The following is a 21,412-nucleotide window of genomic DNA, read 5'->3' as shown; positions in this document are numbered from 1 at the left end:
TTTCCACACCTCTCAATCCCTCTCATCCCCTCCCTGCTCTCCCCCAACAAGCTACCTTTCCGAAAATAAGCCCCCTTGCTAAAAACAATGCCTCATGGAATGATTTTAGTACAGTATCTGAATCTACAATCACTAATATCATTGCCAAACTAAAACCCTCCTCCCACTCCAAAGATCCTCTTCCCGCCCTTTTGGTTTAAGAACTTAAATTTATCATTGCCCCTATGGACCAAAATCATCAACTCCTCTCTTTCTACTGGCTGTGTCCCCACCTCCCTTCAGCTTGGTCAAATCTCACCCATTCTCAAAAACACCACTGCTGACCCCAATGACCTTAACAACCTTCGCCCTATCTCTAACCTTCCATTCCTCTCTAAAGCCCTCAAAAAATGTGTCCTATTGCAATTAGAGAAACATATCGCCTCCTTCAACCTCCTAGATGTTTTTCAATCTGGCTTTAGAAAGGGATGCAGTACAGAAACTGCTATGCTAAATATCACTGACGACATTCATCGCTCCTTAGACAAAGGGGAATCCTCATTACTAATCCTCCTCGACCTCTCAGCTGCATTTGATACCGTCCACCACCCCACCCTTCTCAACACTCTCAAAGACCGGTTCGGATTAGATGGCAATGTATTCAAATGGTTCTCCTCATTCCTTCAAAACAGATCACAGCAAATCAAGCTCAGCCACTTTCTCTCTAAACCTCAACCTGTCTCACTCGGCTTCCCTTAAGGATCCATCCATGGGCGTCTGCAGAAATGTTTCCAGGGGGGGGCAAAAGGTCAACTTCATCACCATCCTTCGACATGATGTGTGCCAGGTGGGGCACAAGAAACAGTGGAGCGCAGGAGGAGCCATGGGGGGGCAGGGACCGGGCTGCATATGACCTCATACACCAAAGGGTTATTGTGCTGCAGCCATCTCTTTCTTTTGTGGCTTTTGGTAGATAATATTCACACCTTCTAGAAGTAGGCATCAGAAAATGTACTGCATTACGCTGCAGCCCTATTTTTGCTGCATAATTTAGTTAACACTGCGACATCATTTTGGCCTCCATTGCTGCATAATTATGTGGCCCCAAAGCAGACAGCACATGTTAAAAGTGCTTGTGCTTGAAGCAGAGACCCGAAAGCTTGCAAACTTAGTTTGGTGTGTGTGAAAATCCTGCATTGCCGATCCCTGGTGAGTTGCAGGTACTTCTGCAGAAACAAGGTGAACAGACGTACCAGTGGGTGAGGCGGACTAGCCTCAGTGTCCAGTGGCCTCAGTGACAGAGTCACTGTCGCTCTAGCGTGTGCTGCTTCGTAGGCCTGCCCGCAAGACTGAAGGTGAACTTCGGTATGGATTATGGTGGACAGACTTACAAGGTTAACCCACTCTTGCCACATCTAGGGACATGCTGGTGCTAAGACACCAAGGCTTCTAAGGTCTATCGGGGCCTTTTCAGGTCTAGCATGGGAATGTGCTCCCATAGGAGAGAAGGCTGAACCTGGTTTCCCAGTTTCAAATTCAGGAGCTCTGGCCATATTGCCACATCTTCTCCCCCACTGAAAACCATACCCTTCCACTTAAAGAAACTTGCACTGCCTTTAGATGCAATCCAATTGTGTCCCACAATAAAAATGCCTGGAAGCAACTCAATTCAAATTATGCACTAGACAAGAGTAATATTCTGAAAAAACAGTAACAACCTCCTGGAAAAAGCAGACACTCGCAGGGAATGCAAGACTAAGTAAAGTATGTGAAATGTAAGCTGGAACAACATGCTTACCTTAATGCTTGTGCACTCGTTATTCAGAAAGCAATGAGTGTTTTTGCCTGAAAAGCTAAGGACATAACTACTGAGCCCATTGCTTAAATCCTTACAAAACATAAGGAGTATGGTTTTAAAAGACCACATTCATGAACATAAAGCTTCAGTACACTACACATTTCATAAACTAATAAAAGGAAAACAGCTGATAAGATCACATGAAACATTTTCTACACCACGCATCAACCAGATATCACAGTACCTCCAGGAAAGGTGAACTTCCTCACCTGAGGAAAAAAATGCTACTCAACGACGAGAAAAAATGAAAGTAGTGCTTCACTGGGAAAGTCTGTTAAGCGGCGCTAATGTTTTTGGCTGTGAATAAAACCAATCTGGCAACTTTGTGACCACTCTGTCTTGCTTTAAAATATTTAGTTTAAGCTACTACATCTGTGGGTTGCGGTTCAGCCTATAAATAATAGTTTTGGTCTTGTATGTGCGATCTGGAAGTATGGTCCAACAGTGATGTGGCAGGGGTATGGCAGCACATTATTGTATAAGGTGAACTGTGAAGGAGTGTGAGAGGCAGGGTCTCAATTTGCTTAAACAAACCAGTACACTTTGTAGCAGAAAGCACTTGAAATCAGAATGTAGAGAATAGCCAGGTGTTTATTATTTTTAGCAGGAAAGGTGTTCCAGAGATGAAATGTTAGCCAATTGAGGTATACACATTTGAACCTAGAAGCGCCTCGAACATTGAAAGAGCGCTACAACATCTGCAAGGCTTGCTTTTTTTTAAATTATATTTTTATATAGCGCAAACTTGACCTAAAGGTATCAGAGCGCTTTACATGAGCACCAGTTGCATTACAGATGGACACATTCATTTTTTTTAATCAATAATATATAGTATAGTTTTGGGGAAAAATAAACTTCACAATGTATGTCAGTTAATACAAGCATCGTCATTGCAAATTGTTGTTGAAAACTTCATTTTTCGAAAGTGCTGTAGTTAATCACGGCCAGTGTTTTTAGTTCTTTTTGCTGGAAAAGTAGTTTATGACTTTGGCATCGACTACAAATGGGGTAAAGTGTGTTGAGATTTTACTAAACCGTGTGAATACCAATACTTAGAGTGAGTGAGTCATTTATCTGGTGAGACAAATACTTCCAATTATGAGTTTTCTTCATATAAACCAGTTCGACATAAGATGCAAAATAAACTTCTTGGTGTAATGAAAACAAAGCCCAATTGCTATTCTAACGCTTACGTGTGGGGGGAGCATATTCCTATTTCCAGCCAGTGAGAACGGCGACTCTGGAACAGGCTGTCTGACTGCAGGCTTGGTCCCCGCAGTCAATGGGGCCTGTTTATTCAGCAATATGCAAACAAAAACGCCACTTTTGCACCTTTCAGTTTCATTCCATTATAGGCACATTCTCCAGTACGACGGGCCGGGTGATCCAGGGGGGGGCAAGTGCCCCTCCTTGCCCCCCCCCTGCGGACGCCCATGGATCCATCCTCTCCCCAACCCTATTCAATCTGTTCATGGAACCACTCACCCTCATCCTCAAACAAGCTAATATCAATTACCACCTCTATGCCGATGACACCCAATTATATTACAAGATCAAATCCCACAAAGACATTCTCCACCTCAATGAGACCTTGACCAGAATTCAAACCTGGTTCCATCGGAACCAGCTCAAACTGAACCCAAATAAACCTGAAAACATCCTTTTCTCCCCTAAAAACAACTCCCTTCCCATTCAACTCTGGATAAAGGACATCAAAGCTCTTAAGTGCCCACTCTCCACCTCTAATTCTGTCAAATCCCTAGGCATCAGTATCGACCAGAATCTAAATCTCATCCCCCACATTAAAAATGCATCCAAAAGTGCGCTTTTCACCCTTCTCCACCTCAAGAAACTTAAACCATTTATTCCAGCAGACGATTTCAAACTTGTTGTCCAATCGCTTGTCCTTTCCAGGATTGACTATGGCAACGCCACTTTGGCTAGCACCCCTAAAATCCATCTTGCACTGATTACATCTGTCCTCAATCTAGCTGCGAGACTCATCTCTGATTGTAAAAAATTTGATCACGTCTCCCCTGTCCTCAAAAATCTCAATTGGCTCCCAATAGAAGGAAGATCCACCTACAAGATTGCCTGCATCACTCACAAAGCTCTTCACCAAAACACCCCTTCTTACCTTACAACGAAACTACACAAAGCAGGTTGCTCCAGGTCCCTGAGGAGCACAAACTCCCTTGTCTTGATCCCACCCAGACTCAAATGTCAAAAGACCCAATCCTGTGCGTTCTCTGGTAACGCTCCTACAATTTGGAACTCTCTCCCTAAGGATCTTCGCTGCAACCCCTCTTACCCTCTCTTCAAAAAGGAACTCAAAGTACTCCTTCTCAACAAATACTGGGGTATCTAACGTTACTGACTCTGAACATGTCCACTCCTCTCTCTTCCCTTGTCCGCTCCTCTTCCCACCCCCTCTCAATCCCTTCATTTTTCTCACTCCCCCTCTCTTCACCCCCCTCTCTCTCCTAACTTTTAATATTCACTTTCCACTTAATGTTATCTCTGTTTCTTTGCCCCCTTGTCATGTTGAATGTATTATATTATACTGTAACTCTTTTTCGCTTAATTGTTAAGTTTATCTCATTATGTTCACCATCCTTGTAAAGCGCTCTGATACTCTTGGGTCCAGTAGCGCTATATAAAACCTTTGAAATAAATAAATAAATACATTGGCACAATAACAAGAATGTACAGTTCACAGTGGCCTTGACTCCTTTGTGTCTTGAGGCAAGCTAGTATAGTCTATGCATGCTCTCTTCTTTTAATGCAAGCCGCAGCCTTGCTGCATTCACAGGCAGCCATTTTATCTTAGGCCCAAAAACAAAACAAACACAAAAGAGTATTAACTTTAAGTAAATAAACCCATTATGTTTTTCCACCCCCATACTAATGCCCTTTATAAATGATTACCTAGCAAAGCTATTACTTTAAAGCAGCTTTTCCTATTATTTGTGCTCAACATGCAAAAATAAAAATGTGCAACATAGCATAAACATGCACTAATGTAAATTTTCAAAGCGCACACAGTTAATACATAGTCATAGCAACATGCTTTAATGTTTTAGATAGCTTTTCATGCAAAAAGCATTTTGGCCCGTGTGTAGTGTTTGGTGCATTATTAATTAACACACATTATAAAAAGATGTGTTATAAACTGAAATGTTTTTGTTTCTAAATATGCAACAATGCCAAAGTCTTTTAAGACAGGAATAGTAAATGTAGATTGCAAGGAAAATGAGCTGGGAAGAGAGAACACATTCTATGGTTATTCTTCATAACTAAAAAGGCCACTTTAATCAAAAGTTTTCTCTACACTGTGAAAAAATACATGATAATTCAGCAAAAGCATTTCAGACTGACTAGGCATCATTTCATGTCTCATGTGCCATGTATTTTCACTTGCACCAAAATGTGCGTCATTTTAAATGTAGTCTGTCTGAAGCACAAAAATGAAGCAATGCCTGACTCTAGCTGAAATCTGCTCCATCAATCCTCCCTTCTGATGATATCAAATCATAATACCTCAAATGATTTGTCAATCATCACACTTACTTCATTTCACAGGTGACATTTTATTGCAAAAAGCTGAGCATATAACAATTTTACTTCTATTTCTAAGGCAAGCACAAGTCGTGTCTGTAATCAGATCATATACAGCCAAACTCAAATGTTTAGTGCTGAGTTCTGTAAGTAGCTTCTTGGAACTGTTAGTCTTCTCTAAAATAAGTAACTAAAATAATAAAAGGAGAATTCAACAGGACAGTTTCAGCATTTCATTGCTCTTTGTCATCACCTTTCCATCAGTATGGCTCATACAGTGTGGCATTCTGTACTTTTTCCTTGCAAATTTGACCACTTAGGTGCTGAGAAACTCTGACAGATCACCATCAATCCTTTGCACTTTTTCAACTTAAGCCTTTTACTCTTATTTTCACTTTGATCAGATTCAGATGTTTCAACACAGCATCTCTCAGATCAATGTTGTTGCACCATCCATTATGCAGATCTTGAGTGGCAGCTGCAATCTGGTGAGAAACTGCACGCTTTACATCAGCCAGACGTACACAGCAATGGCTAGTGTTCTCATCAGTGTTTTCCACAAGTGCATTTGCATATGCATTTTCAAGCCACTTTGGTGATGCTGAAAAACAGTCTTTTGCAAAGTGTAACTCCGTGCTGCCTTTGTGTTGCTTTATTATGCTTGACACTTCAGGCAGATAGCTACAATCCATTCCTTGTCCATAGATAGCTACAATCCATTGCTTGTCCAATCTGTTGTTCTGCACTCATTATCTTTGAGACCTCATTATGATCTGATTTCAGAGAAACTGGCAATCTATACCTGGACATCAGTTTTTGCAATAACACTTTTGCCACTATGCAGTTGTCACTTTTCTCAAAAACAGTTCTGATACAACCCAGTTGTTCTGCTTCTGAAACATTTTCTTGAGCCTCTTTTAATTCACCATTGAAGATTCCATAGAATGTATATGATAACAGAACACAATTTTGTGCAACCCAATTAGCATTTCTCTCTCCCATGACAACAGTGACTCCCAATTGAGCAGCTATACTGCATGTTATGGTAAGAGCAATCAATTTTGAATTTTGGGCTGAGGTAACTACTGAAAGCCATGAAGCTTTGACAACATAATGTATAAGGAGCACAGCATGTGCTGCTTTCAATGTGTCATCGTTACCTTTCAAACATGGGCCATCTACAAAATAAAGATTGTTGGGCTGACTCAGACGTTCATCCTCAAAGTCTGATTTTGGCTTTATGCATATTTTCATGATATTTAGATACTCAACCTGCCTTAACAAATCCCAGTCTCCTGGAAGTTATGCCAAAGTACTATTGGACCAGGCTTTCTATCCATATGTTAGTTCCTATTTGTCGTTCTGTTAGTTCTTGTTTGTCATTCCATCGAAGCAGTAATTGAGGGCGCTTGGAGTGGTGTTTAGGGGACATATGAGATGGGCATGTTCTATCTGTCCTGTCCCGAGTTTTCTGGACCCAGAATATGTCATGTTAATTGTAGTTATTCTCATAGCTTTGTCGTCACTTTTGGCTGTCCTGAGCATTGGAGAGAAATCACTCCATGTTCAGACTATAATCTTGTTCTTAAGATTAAAATGTTAAAGGAGGATTTTGCTGTGTAAGGTGCTTTTGGTACAAATAAATATATCTACATTTCTATCATGTGTTCTTATTATGTTTGTGGCCGTCCTTGCTTGTGACTGTCTGATCCACATTCTGTGGCCCGAGCAGTTTTGTATTTGTCCGTCTTTCTACAGCAAGGCAGTTCAAGCTCTAGTTATCCCGCGGGTTGATTATGGAAAAGTCACTCTTTGCGGCCTCCCCAAAGCTACCACAGCCCCCCTAAGAGCTTCTATTAATGCTGCAGCGAGACTCATCACTGGCTCGAAAAGAAGGTCCCACATCTCCCCAGACCTCAAAGCCTTGAACTGGCTATGATTTGAAGCCAGAATTTATCTGAAAATACCATGCATGACGCATAAGGTTTTACATCACAATACACCCAGCTGTCTCACACAGAAACTGACAATATTCGGTGGCATGAGATCCACTCGTAGTGCAGATAACCTAATACTGAAGCCACAAAGATTCAGCAAGCAGGAATGGTGCCTAGGATATGGAATGCCCTCTCCCCTGAAACAAGACTGAACCCCTCCACTGCATCCTTCAAAAAGGAAGTAAAAGCGATTATTATGACTAAATTCACCTGAACACAGACTACGGATTTTTTGTGATCGATCGTACCCGCTCCTTATGCCCGATTCTGACAAGGGTCCAACTTGTCAACCTAACCATGGTATTTGACAGTGGCATGACGCACCCGGGCTCAAATGTTTTCGAACCTTATTGCTTTGCTTTATGTCGCTCAAGTTGTTAGGTATTTGTTATGTAACCTGTTATGGTATTTGTTCTACTAGCTTTCTTGTCCTATACAATTTTCTTCATCTAATGTAAAGCGCTCTGATATCCGCAAGGATCTTGTTCGGGCTCTATAAAACTTTTCAAATAAAATAAATAAATAAACCAATTCATTTGCTGACATTTCTGTGAAGTTAGGGTCAAAGGTCATTGGGAAATTCATTACAGACCTTTGAAAACATTCATGTTTTGAATAGGCACTAAGAGAGCGCAGCCCTCCCTCTCACTGCAAATTGGTGTATTTTCTTTCATCCTAGTGCTGGGTCGCGACATTTTTTCTCTTTTAACTCTAGAAATACTTTTGTGCAATTGTTGTCCAATGGAAGCGGATCAGACACATCCTTGTGTGTCAGCCTCTGTAGAGGCTTAGCCACTAGGGAAAGGTTTAGTAACCACTCTCTACAGCAGCTAACCATTCCCAAACATTCCCTGACTTCTTTCTGAATTTGAGGTGGATCTATCTTGGGAATTACTTCCACTCTCTCTGGTGACACCTTTCTACCTCCCTTTCCAATTTTGTGTCCCAGACATTCATTTTCTTTTTGACAGTACTCCTGCCTATTCTCATGCAATGGCACTGTGACATGAACTTGGCAAAAATCAATAAAAGTAAGCCATTCTTCAGCACATGGAATGTGAAAAAATATATTGGCTGGATTCGGGACCACAGGACAACATGGAAAAATTATGCTTTTAATCTCCTGCACTATTCTGTTATTTTCATTTATTTTCTGTGAACCTGTGATCAGAAATTTACATAAACTTCCAATCAATTCCATCAAAAATCCTTTTATTGGTAACATTTCTGCAACTGATGATGTTCTTGAATACATGTCATCTGGTTCTAATTTTAATAAGACCTGTTCTGCACATTTTATTAATCTGGCATCCTTCTCTGTGAATTCTCTTATTTCCGTGTTTATTATTTCTTTCAAATCAGAAGGTCATTTTTCAACTGTCTTTTCTGAAAACTATGCTACAGCTGTCTCTTGTTGGGCCATTTTAAAATGTACATCCTCATCAGGAATCTGAAAATTAACATTATCTGGTATACAGTAATTTGTGCTTTTTAATTTGCAAAACAATTGTTTTCCTGCTAGGCCTGAGTCACAAATAACAAATTGGTAATTTTCTCAAATGGGCCTATTTTGGGTGCAAATTCTTCTAAAACTGGGTTTGTAATTTCTTTGTTTAAAACGCCTGCAACTAAGTCTACTGCTTTCTCAATGGACTTGGTAAATTCAGAATTGTGAGAGTTAAAACTCTCATTTTCAATCACAGCAACCTGTTGAACTGGGTTCTGTTTTTGTTTCTGGAACTAATTCACATTTGCTCGGAACAACTTATTTAAATTAATTTTAGCATTTCCCCTATTTTGTGGGACCATATGTGCTTGAAAAATTCCTGCCATTGCTACCTGTTTCTGAACTGACATTTGCATTTGCTTAACTGGCATATTTTGCATCTGCATTTCTCTATGTTTTTGTGCATCATGTTTAAATTTATATTTCTTCTTCTAATGCTCAAATCTGCTATAAAGATGGCAAAAGGACACCTTTTCCAGCAGTACAACATCCATACCTGAATTTGCACAAACCAAAACACATTTACTTCCATCCTGTGTTCTTTTAATCTGTACCCAATCAACATCCTTTGCTGGCACTCTGCCCTTCAGGGAAGTAATCACTGCTATGTTTTTCTCCATAACAACAGAAAATGATGGTGCATTCATGCAAACCCTTTTCATTGTCTCCTCATCTGGCCTTTGCACAACAACTTTAGATTCAAACCACAATTCTGTTTGCATGGCAATGTAAAAGAACATTTCTAATTTAATGTATAACTCTTTTAATATTTCAACAAATCCATCAACTTGTGGGTACCGCAGCATAAATTTGTCTCTCAATTGTTGAAATTTATTCAGTAATGCTGCAAGTTCACCTTTATTCTTTGGCCCATGCACATGCACTTCTCCCACATTTCTCTAAATGAGTAAGCAAAAGCTTCTCCCTCATCCTGTTTATTATTTTCCTTAACAAGGTCTGGTGGTTTCTTTTTCTTCTCATATTTTCTTGCCCATTTGTCTCCTAATTTCTCAGACCCATTGCATTTGAAAATATAATTTATTATTTCTACAATGTGCAAATGCATTCCTGAAGAACACATTTTCTCATTTGCTTCATCATCCATATGTACCCTGAAACTTTTCTGAAATGGAAAACTTTCTGAAACATCAATTTCATAATTTTGAGCCAAATCTGCCAGTTCATCATGTGTAGTTACTGCACATGCAGCTGTTTCCTCACTCAGAAAAATTAATTATTTTTCCTGACACTGGTTCACATTTTCATTATTTAAACTGCAGGGACTGTTAATTTCTTCATGTTCAAATGCTGAATTAAAAACATTAAACTGTTTCTCTTTTTCAGGGTCTGGGTTAATATGATCCCCTATGTTCTCTATCTTTTTAATCACTGCTGCTTCCTCAAAGCAGGTTTAAAAAATCCAATTTTCAAATATTTTCATTTTATTCTGTGCTTCAGATGTTGTAAATACCAATTTGTCCTCCCCTTTCAGTGCTTGGACTGTCTGGGGTAATTTCTGTTCAATAATTGGGAATTCTGAGTTTCTGAAATACACCCTGCCATAATCACTCCTTCTGCAGCTCTTTGAACCTTTTGAGTAGGGATCATATTAATTGGGACAGTCATAATTGTTCAAGGCATTATCTATGCATCTGCAGTTTGTAATTTCTGGACTGAATCAATCACATTTGAAGCAGTAACACATGGAGATATCACTGTCAGTGCTGAATCAACAGGCAGTGGTCCAATTTGAAATGTCTGCACAGTACTCTCAGTCTGTGTTTCTCTCTGTTCAACAGAAGCAGTAGCCACTGTAGTACTCACTGGTACACTATTTTCAGTATTTTTAATGGGAACCACTTAAAGTGCCGGACACTGTTAAAAATGCATCCATTATTTCATCCCCTGAATCATTATTTAATTGAAGCTTTTTATCATCATTAATTCCCTTCTCCTGCATCTGGTGCTTTACCTTGTTATCCTCACTTGCTTTGTCTCTCGCTGTCTTTTCCCACATGCTTAAAGCCTCAAATTGTGCAGCTCTAGATGGTGTCTTTATTTCACATAACACTGCCCTTAATTTGTCAATGATTTGCAATTCAAAAGTACCATCTTTAGAAAACTTCAAAGGACCCTCTTTTTCAGTAATCTTGCACCATGGGTGAACCCACATACATGAAATTTGTCCCAAATTGGTAGACATAAAATGCACAGGTATTCCTTCAGGAGCATCACCAATTAAAAATACATTTTTCACTTTACCTTCCAACAATTTCTTCAAACCTTCAAACAATTTCATTTTTACACTAGTTCAATGCAATTTCTGTTCTCCAATGCTGTCAGTCTCAATTTCAGTCAGTTTTACTCCCACCACTGACCCTTCATAAAATCTAACTGTTCTGAGTTTTTTTCTCAATCAAAATTCTGTTATTAACAACATAAAGACATTCATTACTCTGTCTGTTCCACTAAATAAAGGATAGACTTCTTTTCACTGCAAGTAACACATTCCACTTACTCTTCACAAAGTAAGAACTTCTCTTTACTCTTCAAACACTGCGAGTAAATCCCTTCTGCTTACCCTTCACTCAAGCTCAGAAGAACCGGCTACTCCTTCAGTGTTACCCTTTCTAGGTGATATAACACCAAAGTTTCACCAGCGAACTCTTTGCTTTCAATCACTCTCACTTTTACACAGAAAATAGTCCCTAATTTAACACTGCTAGCCCTACCTAGCTTCTCAGTGTTATTCCAACAGACGAGTAACCTCAGAGCAGTGTGGCTTCCATTTGCCATCCGCTATTCCTTCCCAGGATTCCAGACAACATAAAACAAGACACTAACTTTTCATGTTAAGAACATATAATCAATAACCAAAAATTCTGTCCTATGAAATTACCAATATAATCAACAACACCATCAATTCAAAATGAGCAAAATTTCACCAACAGTCAAAACCCATACTATTTTCAACACTTCAAAAATACATCCTAGCACATTAACAACATTTCACAACCCTATTGATACTCACACCACTCCAGCTATCACCTTCTTGCGTCACCTTGCAGTACTGCTTTGCCAGTATTCAGGTTCTGAGCATGGGAGTCAGGAATCAGGACTTGGACATTTATCTAACTTGGGCAATTATTTTACTTCCCTCATAAGGTCAATGATCCATTAGTTGAATAGTTGATGGTGATATCAATAATCCTTAATCGCCAAACTAATCAATAATGACCATCCTTTAGCTACCAGAAACTGACACAGCAGTAATTTCACTGTAATTTCTCAATACAAAACCTCATCTACCTCTATTTTACCGTTGAAAAGGTGTTGGGCCCTTGACACCATGTAGTACCTTCAGGAGACTTTACATAAACATGCACAGTCAAAAATGCAATCATTATTTAAGCCAATAAAGAGAGTTGGTGAGTATTTTAAAGGGTTTTATTTTCTAGACAAAAACATTCAGGTTTTCTCGAACCCTTTATTCATTATTTAAATAATAATAAGGTTACAGAATTTTGAAACCAGAAAAAGTAGCATAAATACAGAACATATTACAGTCTGCATATAAGCATCAAATGTAGAAAGGGAAATGTGGCGCAAATGTCAGTCAAAACTCTTAAAGAGTATCTAGGAAAAAAGAGTCTTGCAAGGCTAATCAATAATTAATAATTTGCAAAAAATCTCCCATTGAGAGAAATAAATGCATAAGACAAATAAATCTTTCAAACTAATTAATTAGTCAAAGCATAACCTTAGAATTTTAGCATCTAAACCTATTCTAATCAGCTGCACTCTCTGCTCTGGTGATGCTCAATCTGTCGGTCTCCCTCTCCATCATCTGACAGAAAGGCTGATCCTCGAAAATGCCCCTCCTTTACAAGTCCTTAGAGGAATGTGATGTGCCTTGCCAAAAATATGACGTGCAAGGACTTATCTGAAAAAAATATGAGCAAAGGCTCCCCACCTCTCTGTCACTCCTTGGACGCAATCTCCACCCAGGCTGCACCTGCGACGATAACGTACCTAACCCATATGAAGTCTGATCTCATCTGCTGCCTCTCCTCTCTCCTCCCTCTGACAGAGGCCCCCTGGCTTAAAGAGAAGAGCCCACACGCCCCCTAAGAGGTCATTATTTATACTCTAATTCTTAGGCAGACTACACAAAATGTTGCACCATTCTGATCTCATTGGAAATTCCAAACCATACCGGTTTTAACAAAAGAAGCGCTATTGATTAATACATTTACATGTTTTAGCAACATTTACTAGGAAAAATGTTTCATTCTATTTTCCTGCTTCCTGTCACATCAAACACAGGTAGGATACTTTAGCTAACACTGGTACATTGGCACAATAACAAGAATGTACAGTTCACAGTGGCCTTGACTCCTTCATGTCTTGAGGCAAGCTGGTATAGTCTGTGCATGCTCTCTTCTTTTAATGCAAGTCACAGCCTTGCTGGATTCACATGCAGCCATTTTATCATTGGTCCAAAAACAAAACAAACAAAAAAGAGTATTAACTTTATGTAAATAAACTCATTATGTTTTTCCACCCTCATACTAATACCCTTTATAAATGATTACCTAGCAAAGCTATTAGTTTAAAGCAGCTTTTCTTATTATTTGTGCTCAACATGCAAAAATAAAAAGGTGCAACATAGCATAAACATGCACTAGTGTGAATTTCCAAAGTGCGCACAGTTAATACATACTCATAGCAACATCATTTAATGTTTAAGATAGCTTTTCAAGCAAAAAGCGTTTTGCCCCGCTGTTAGTGTTTGGTGCATTATTAATTAACACACATTATAAAAAGATGTGTTATGAACTGAAATATTGTTTTTTTCTAACTATGCAACAAAGCCAAAGTCTCTTAAGCCAGGAATAGTGAATGTAGATTGCAAGGAAAATGAGCTGGGAAGAGAGAACACATCCTATGGTTATTCTTCACAACTAAAAAGGCCACTTAAATCACAAGTTTTCTCTACACTGTGAAAAAACACGTTAATTCAGCAAAAGCTTTTCAGACTGACTAGGCCTTATTTCATGTCTCATGTGCCATGTTTTTTCACTTGCACCAAAATGTGCGTCATTTTAAATGTAGTCTGTCTGAAGCACAAAAATAAAGCGATGCCTGACTCCAGATGAAATCTGCTCCATCAATGGTTGTAACCGGATGCAGGAATGGCCCCTGCTCAACATAGTGATATTTTGCTCCTTGTGACTTTCCAAAAGCTAAGTGGAAGCCTTTTGTGCTCATAGGGGCAATCAGGCATCACCAACTTCTTTGCACCCTATTTAGTTTCCTTACCTTGCCATGATCTATACTGCCGTGGTGCTGTGCGTCATGTTGTGCAAATCATGGCGAGGTGGGAAGATGATGAAATAGGAAGTAGCTACAGAATTACGTTGGGAAGTGTCCAAGATGGGGGATTCAGTACAAACAAATGTATGATCTATTGTCCTTGAAATTCTTTGAATAAGGGTTATTTTTGAAAGTTTAAAACTAAGTCACATTGTTGGATAAAGTGATAAGAAGTCTCAGACAAATGTGAATTTATTTTAGACGTTTCTTTCATATGTTTTTTTTGTAAAGTACATTAATCTGAACTGCTGTGTTTTTTTCTATTTCAGGAGCATTGGAGTCATTACATATATTTTGTAAGTAGTACCATTTTCGACTTCTGACTCTCAATATTCAGTTTCTGCCATTCTGCTACTTCTTTCCATTCTTGTATCTTTTCTCTATCCCGATCTTGTTGGCACAGGACATTTTCTTTCTGTGGAGCTTACTGGAGGTACCTGGTGGCCTAGTTGGCCCCCAGGGACCCTCAGGATTCAAAAGGGACTTAATCCCCCTACTTAAAATGCACCATAGGGCGTGTTTGCACACTTGTAATATCAGGCCCGCTCTCTCCCTGCACCACTGTGCAAACGCACCCCATGGCGCGTTTTAAGTTGGGGGATTAAGTCCCTTTGAATCCTGAGGGTCCCTGGGGGCCAACTAGGCAACCAGGTACCTCCAGTAAGCACCACAGAGCTGCGTTGCAGAGAGGTGTAAAAAGGGGCGTGGCCACTGTGCAAACTTGCCACCAGGCAAGTTTGAGCACTGGTGAAGGCCGGGGGGTGGGCCATGATGTGACAAGTGTGCAAACACGCCTGTGGCGTGTTTTAAGTTGGGGGATTAAGTCCCCTTGAATCCTGAGGGTCACTGGGGTCCAACTAGCCCACCAGGTACCTCCAGTAAGCGCCCCAGAGCTGCACTGCAAAGAGGTGGTCCGAGGCCACACCCCTTTTTACATCTCTCTGCAACCCAGGTCTGTGGTGCTTACAGAAGGTACCTGGTGGGCTAGTTGGCCCTCAGGGACCCTCAGGATTCAAGAAGACTTAATCCCCCAACTTAAAATTCACCAGGGGGCGCCTTTGCACAGTGGTGGGGGGGGCGTGGCTTGATGTGACAAGTGTGCAAATGCACCCTGTGGCACGTTTTAAGTTGGGTGATTAAGTCCCCTTGAATCTTGAGGGTCACTGGGGGCCAACCAGCCCACCAGGTACCTTGAGTAAACGGCAGGGAGCTGCTTTGCAGAGAGGTGGTCCAAGGCCATGTCCCCTTTTTATACCACTCTGGAACGCAGCTCTGTGGCGCTTACTGGAGGTAGCTGGTGGGTTAATTGGCCCCCAGGGACCCTCAGGTTTCAAGGGGACTTAATCCCCCAACTTAAAACGCACCAGGGGGTGTGTTTGCACAGTGGTGCAGGGAGGGGACTTGGCCTGAAGTGACAAGTGTGCAAACGCGCCCTGTGGTGCGTTTTAAGTTGGGGGTATTAAGTCCCCTTGAATCCTGAGGGTTCCTGGGGGCCAACTAGCCCACCAGGTACGTCCAGTAAGCGCCACAGAGTTGCGTTGTAGAGAGTGTAAAAAGGGGGGTGGCCTCGGACCACCTCTCTTCAACGCAGCTCTGTGGCGCTTACTGGAGGTACCTGGTGGGCTAGTTGGCCCCCAGGTACCCTAAGGATTCAAGGGGAATTAATCCCCCCAACTTAAAACCTGTACGAAAAATGGAGGCTCTGACAGCACTCCATTAAGTCAAATATTGATCCCTGAACAGTGTAGATCAGACTTCTGGAAATCTTCAATAATAATCCCTATGATAAGAGCGGACAATACACAACAACATTGATCAGAATCAGATATCCAGACAGAACAATATTCTTGCTGTTCAGCTGTCTATATTCATATTGCGAAAAGAGTTTCTTTTAAAACATTTCCAGCACACGGTAGCTGACACGTGATTCATCTTTCGCTAAGACTTTTTCACGACTGAAATAGCAAACATACTTAAATAAACATACTATGTACAATGAGACGGTGTATTTATTATGCGGCTATTCACACAATGTATTGAAATATCCGCTCTGTATGTACACTCACCCAAATATCCATAGAACGTCGCCAGCAAGATCCTGATATCCAGAAATAGGTCTGGTAGGTCAAAAATGTTTCTTAGAGCTACAAGTATGCAACTCTCGGGCCTGAAAAATTACCATTTGTTTAGAATATGTCACGTGAGTGCAAACCAAGAAAGTCTCCTATCTAAAAACTTATTACGATGTTCCTAACACACTCACCAGTAGAGTGGATCAACACTGTGTCTCTAAGTCATGAAAACACAGCCTGTTCCTATAAAACCACTCTTCCACATCCGACTGTCCACATTAACATGGTTCAAACCAATTAGTGAACCATCAGACACGAATCTCCTATACGTGATCAGTCACCTGGAATAGAACAAAACAGGAAGCCACACTCAATGGGAACCAAACTCAAGATAATATCCTAACAGCATTTCCGCTATTCGCCTACAACATTTTACTCACCTCATACCCACTCAACTTTTAACAGTCTTCTCTTAAGCGTTCATTATACCTCGCTCTTTGATAACTTAAAACCCGCCAGGGGGGCACATTTGCACATTGGTGAAGGGAGGGGGTGGGGCCTGATGTGACATGTGTCTACTTATCCAATCACTCCGCCAAAACCCAAGGACGTATAAATTCACCATGCACTCTCCTTGCAGCACTCTAATCAAGTCACTACCCATGCACTCATGCAATGACCCATGCACTAACTCATGCACTGCTGCAATACCCTGAGCACTACCCATGCAGTCCAGCCATCACCCTGTCACTACCCATGCACTCCTCCAACCACCCAGTGAGCACCATGTACTTATACAATCACTCCGCCAAAACCCAAACACTTATAAATTCACATGCACTCTCCTTCCAAGACTCTAATCATCCAATCAGTACCCATGTACTCATGCAATGACCCAGGCACTAACACATGCACTAAAAAGAAGCAAGTCCTGTGCACACGCATCCAGTAAGTAGCCCTGGAGTCAGGACTCGATTGGTAGTAACAAAAATCTCTTGAGGTAGAAATGAAGTTCAAACACAGTGGTTATGATTGTGAAGACGGTTTATAGGTCAGTACAAAAAATAATATCCAGCTGACACGTGTTTCGTCACACCATGAGGGGAATGTGACTCATCAGGGCTGATAATGCTGGTCAAGGGTCAGGGTTCGGGGTGGCAGAAAAGAATCAAATGTCAGCCACCTAAGTCCCCTTGTGTACATACGGTCACTGAATCTGGATGGGTGCGTCACAGACTCAACCGGGGACCTGGAAAAGAAGAAAGCGCACTGGTTTGTACGCGCGGGAAACGTTGAACATCCGGGTAGTGACTGGAACATTAGAATACTGCAAGGAGAGTGCATGGTGAATTTATAAGTGCTTGGGCAGAGTGATTGGAATAGGACATGGTGCTGGCAGGGTGATTGAAGGAGTGCATGGGTACTGACAGGGCGATGGCTGGACTGCATAGGTGTACTCAGGGGATTGTAGCAGTGCAATTACCCAGGTAGTACCCATGCAGTCCAGCCATCGCCCTGTCACTACCCATGCACTCCTCCAATCACCCAGCCAGCACCATGTACTTATCCAATCACTCTGCCAAAATCCAAGCCAAAATAAAATCACCATGCTCTCTCCTTGTAGCACTCTAATCATCCAGTCACTACTCATATATTCATTCAGTGACACAGGCATTAACTCATGGCAAATACAGAGGAGGTCATGCTAATCACAGGGGTACCTCAACGCATAGTGTTCCCTAGTGTATGTAGGTGTTTTCACTGTATACTAAGTGTCTTTTAGCATAGCACTGGCTCTAGCCCTGGTTAGTCAGAGACAGTTACCACCAGTACCCGGCAGCAAAAAGTTGGGGCACAGGAGGACTTTCTGCTCCTCTGTTGGTTCTTTCTGCACATCTCTTGCTTCCTGCACTTTTCATCATTTTTCTGGACTTTTGTTGCCTCTTTATGCATTTGTCATGCTTCTTTCTGCGCTTTCTTCCTCTTTCTTCACATGTCCTACCTCTGTATGCATAGTTAGAAATTAGCATTTTAAAAACATTTGAAATTCGCTGAACAAACCATAGGTTTCAGGGACATTATAGTTAGAAATTTGCATTTAAAAAAGCTTTGAAATTCACTGAAAAACTCTTAGGTTTCAGGGACGTTATAGTTAGAAATTAGCATTTAAAAAACCTTTGAAATTCACTGAAAAAAACATAGGTTTCAGGGACGTTATAGTTAGAAATTAGCATTTACAAAAAACTTACAAATTCACTGAATAAACCATAGGTTTTAGGGAAAATTATAGTTAGTTGGACATTTCACTTGTACAAAACAAGAGAAATTCCCCCGTTATAATTGCACCTCCTCATACCCTAATGTAACCTTTGATACACCCACTCTAAACTACAGACTACCATTTTCGAAACCATAGACACACCAATACCAGTTAGTATATACCCACTCACTAATTCCTAGGTCTACATACACATCCACTCATTCACCCATACAGTCACTCATACATGTGGTCAACCATCAATATGGCAATATTATATGCACTCCGATATCTATACAGACACTCACACACTGCCACTTATCCATAGAGTTACTTACACACTTAGTCAGTCATACAAAGAATCAATCACACTCCCATTTACTTACCTATACAGTTATACACACACCACCTCACTTATTCAAACATATACTAGCACATACTTACACTCTTATACGATAACTAATACAAGCGCACACTGATCCATACAGCCACTCTCACAATCACTCACTCTCACATATAGTAATTTATACACTCGAACACTCACATATACAGCCTTTCATATATGCAGTTACTCACACATGTACCACTGAGGCATCCATTCACTCACCAACACACCCATACACACACTCACTCACCCACCCATACAGCCCTTCATAGATGTACTCTTGAACCCATACACCCAGTGAATCATCCACTCACACATCTATGCACAGAGTCACCCCCCCCCACCCGCCCACACAGACACTCAGGCACCCATACAGATACTCAGACAACCAATCAATAACCCAAATAGATCCTCATTTAGCTACTCACCAACCCATGCAACCGCTTACACACCAAATAACAAACTAAACTATGTGAATGCCTGTATCAGTCACTAACCCATGCATTCAGTAAGACGCATTTAATTACTCACTTATACAGTCAGTCACGCACCTACTAAATCATCCATCCAGACACTTAGACACCCACTCATTCTTCAATACACCTTGGCATATATGTAAAACATATTTAAACTTTATAAAAACACACAGTCACTGGATGATGTCATCAGTGATGTCATTTGAGATGTCATAAGTGATGTCACTGACCATGTCATGAATGATGTTATATGGGATGTCATCAGCAATGCAATAAGGGGGAGCAGGTTATAGTTAGCTGAACTAACTACAATGGCCAGATTTCTCTGGTTTGGTACGAGTGAAATATCCAACTAACTATAACGTCCCTGAAACCTGTGTGTTTTTCAGTGAATACACACACACCCACTAAAAGTATAGTGATGCAGAGTTAATAACTATGCAGGCAATAAAGTCTCCTCCTCATATAATTTCATGTTTTCCTCATCAAAACGTCCGTAATTAGCAATATATAATAAAAAACAATGTTTAAACTTTCTGGTAAGGGGCACTCCACACCAAGACATGGGTACATAATTGCTGTAAGTCATAGAAGAAATGTGCATATAAAAAATAGAAGAGAATCCACATACATGAAGAGTGTGTGTGTTTTAAGAGAAGCACATGGTGGTGAACATTTATCCAGTTTTGAGACGTCTGATATTTATCAAAGTATGACTTGAAATGTGTATTTTATGAAGCTGTTAGGGGAAAATATTGGACGTAGTCTAGAGCCTTCGTCCATAGTCTGAGAACATGCTGCCTCAATCCTTCATTTAAAGCACAGCCATTTGAATGTCTGAAGCAGTGTCTAACCACTGGTTTTGCATGGTTTGTGGCATAAAATGCAGTTCCGTGCGAAAATATAAGACTGAAAATAACAGAATGTAACAACTGAGAATCCAAAAATGTAAACTGCCAACATATCGACCATATTGAAATATATACCTTCAAAACATCTACCTAGTTTACATTTTTACCCCCAACTAAACTCACTTCCACTTATTGTGAAACTGGATTAGTTTACTGTTATGAGGCCCAAAAGCCAGGTCAACGTTGGGCAAATTCACATAAAGTTTATTGATCCATATTACCACCACCAACAGCATCTAACCACTTCCTCGCCCAGCTCCCAACTGTCTTCCCAGAACTCTCATACCCCTGATGTCACCTTCCATATACCCAACCTTCCACATTCTTCATGCCTAACATTCCACAACTAAAGAAATACATGCTGCTGCATAGGACACACCCACACCATTTACTATTCTTACTACAGTACTTGCATATATGGGAATGGGAAATGCTTCATCTAAGATTTAGGTGCAAGTCCAGATTTTGTTGACAGATAATTTTGTATGGTAGATATCTTGGCAGTCAGTGTTTTCAGTTTGGTTTTAAGGTTTGTGGTTTCAGTCTTTTTTCATCTGATCTTCATAATTCAGTTGACTTTATTTATTTGAAAGTTTTATATCACGCAAACTTGACCCAGGCGGATATCAGAGCGCTTTACAATTTGGATCGGTATTACAAGAGCATACATAATACAACAAGATAGCCATGCAACATAATTAAGGTATGTGGGATACAGACCATCGAGAAGAATATTCCATAATCTTCACTACATAAATGAGCATGGCAGGCGAATGCTGGGATTCAGAGGTGTCCAGCCATCTCATTGTCAATTCTGTCCTTTTGATTGAGTCCGTTCTCTAGACAACAAACTCCAGAGAAGGAATCGAGTGCCTTTTCCAGAAAGGCTGATGACCGTCAGGCATTATTTACCTGGACATGCCATGTCTGTGTTCGTCTCCTTTTCGAGCTGTCTGTTATTGGGGAGGTCCAGAGAATCAAGTGTTCTTGGCAAAAGTGTTTGATTCCTAACAACATGGAAATTGATATTGGTAAA

General features: G+C 40.6%; 1 protein-coding gene across 4 annotated transcripts in view; it reads left to right on the top strand.

The window, feature by feature from the left end:
- The window catches only part of LOC144799014 (death-associated protein kinase 2-like), a 697,832-nt gene that overhangs the window by 622,546 nt on the left and 53,874 nt on the right, over positions 1-21,412 (top strand). For all 4 annotated transcript variants that reach the window (XM_078670165.1, XM_078670162.1, XM_078670164.1 and 1 more), the window contains one exon: positions 14,545-14,571. In XM_078670165.1, the coding sequence (XP_078526291.1) occupies positions 14,545-14,571 (27 nt within the window). The remainder of the gene's footprint in view (positions 1-14,544; positions 14,572-21,412) is intronic.

This window comes from Lissotriton helveticus, chromosome 12, assembly GCF_964261635.1.
Source record: "Lissotriton helveticus chromosome 12, aLisHel1.1, whole genome shotgun sequence".
Classification (NCBI taxonomy): domain Eukaryota; kingdom Metazoa; phylum Chordata; class Amphibia; order Caudata; family Salamandridae; genus Lissotriton; species Lissotriton helveticus.
Note: the sequence above shows the minus strand (reverse complement) of the source record. Positions and strands in the feature narration are given on the sequence as shown.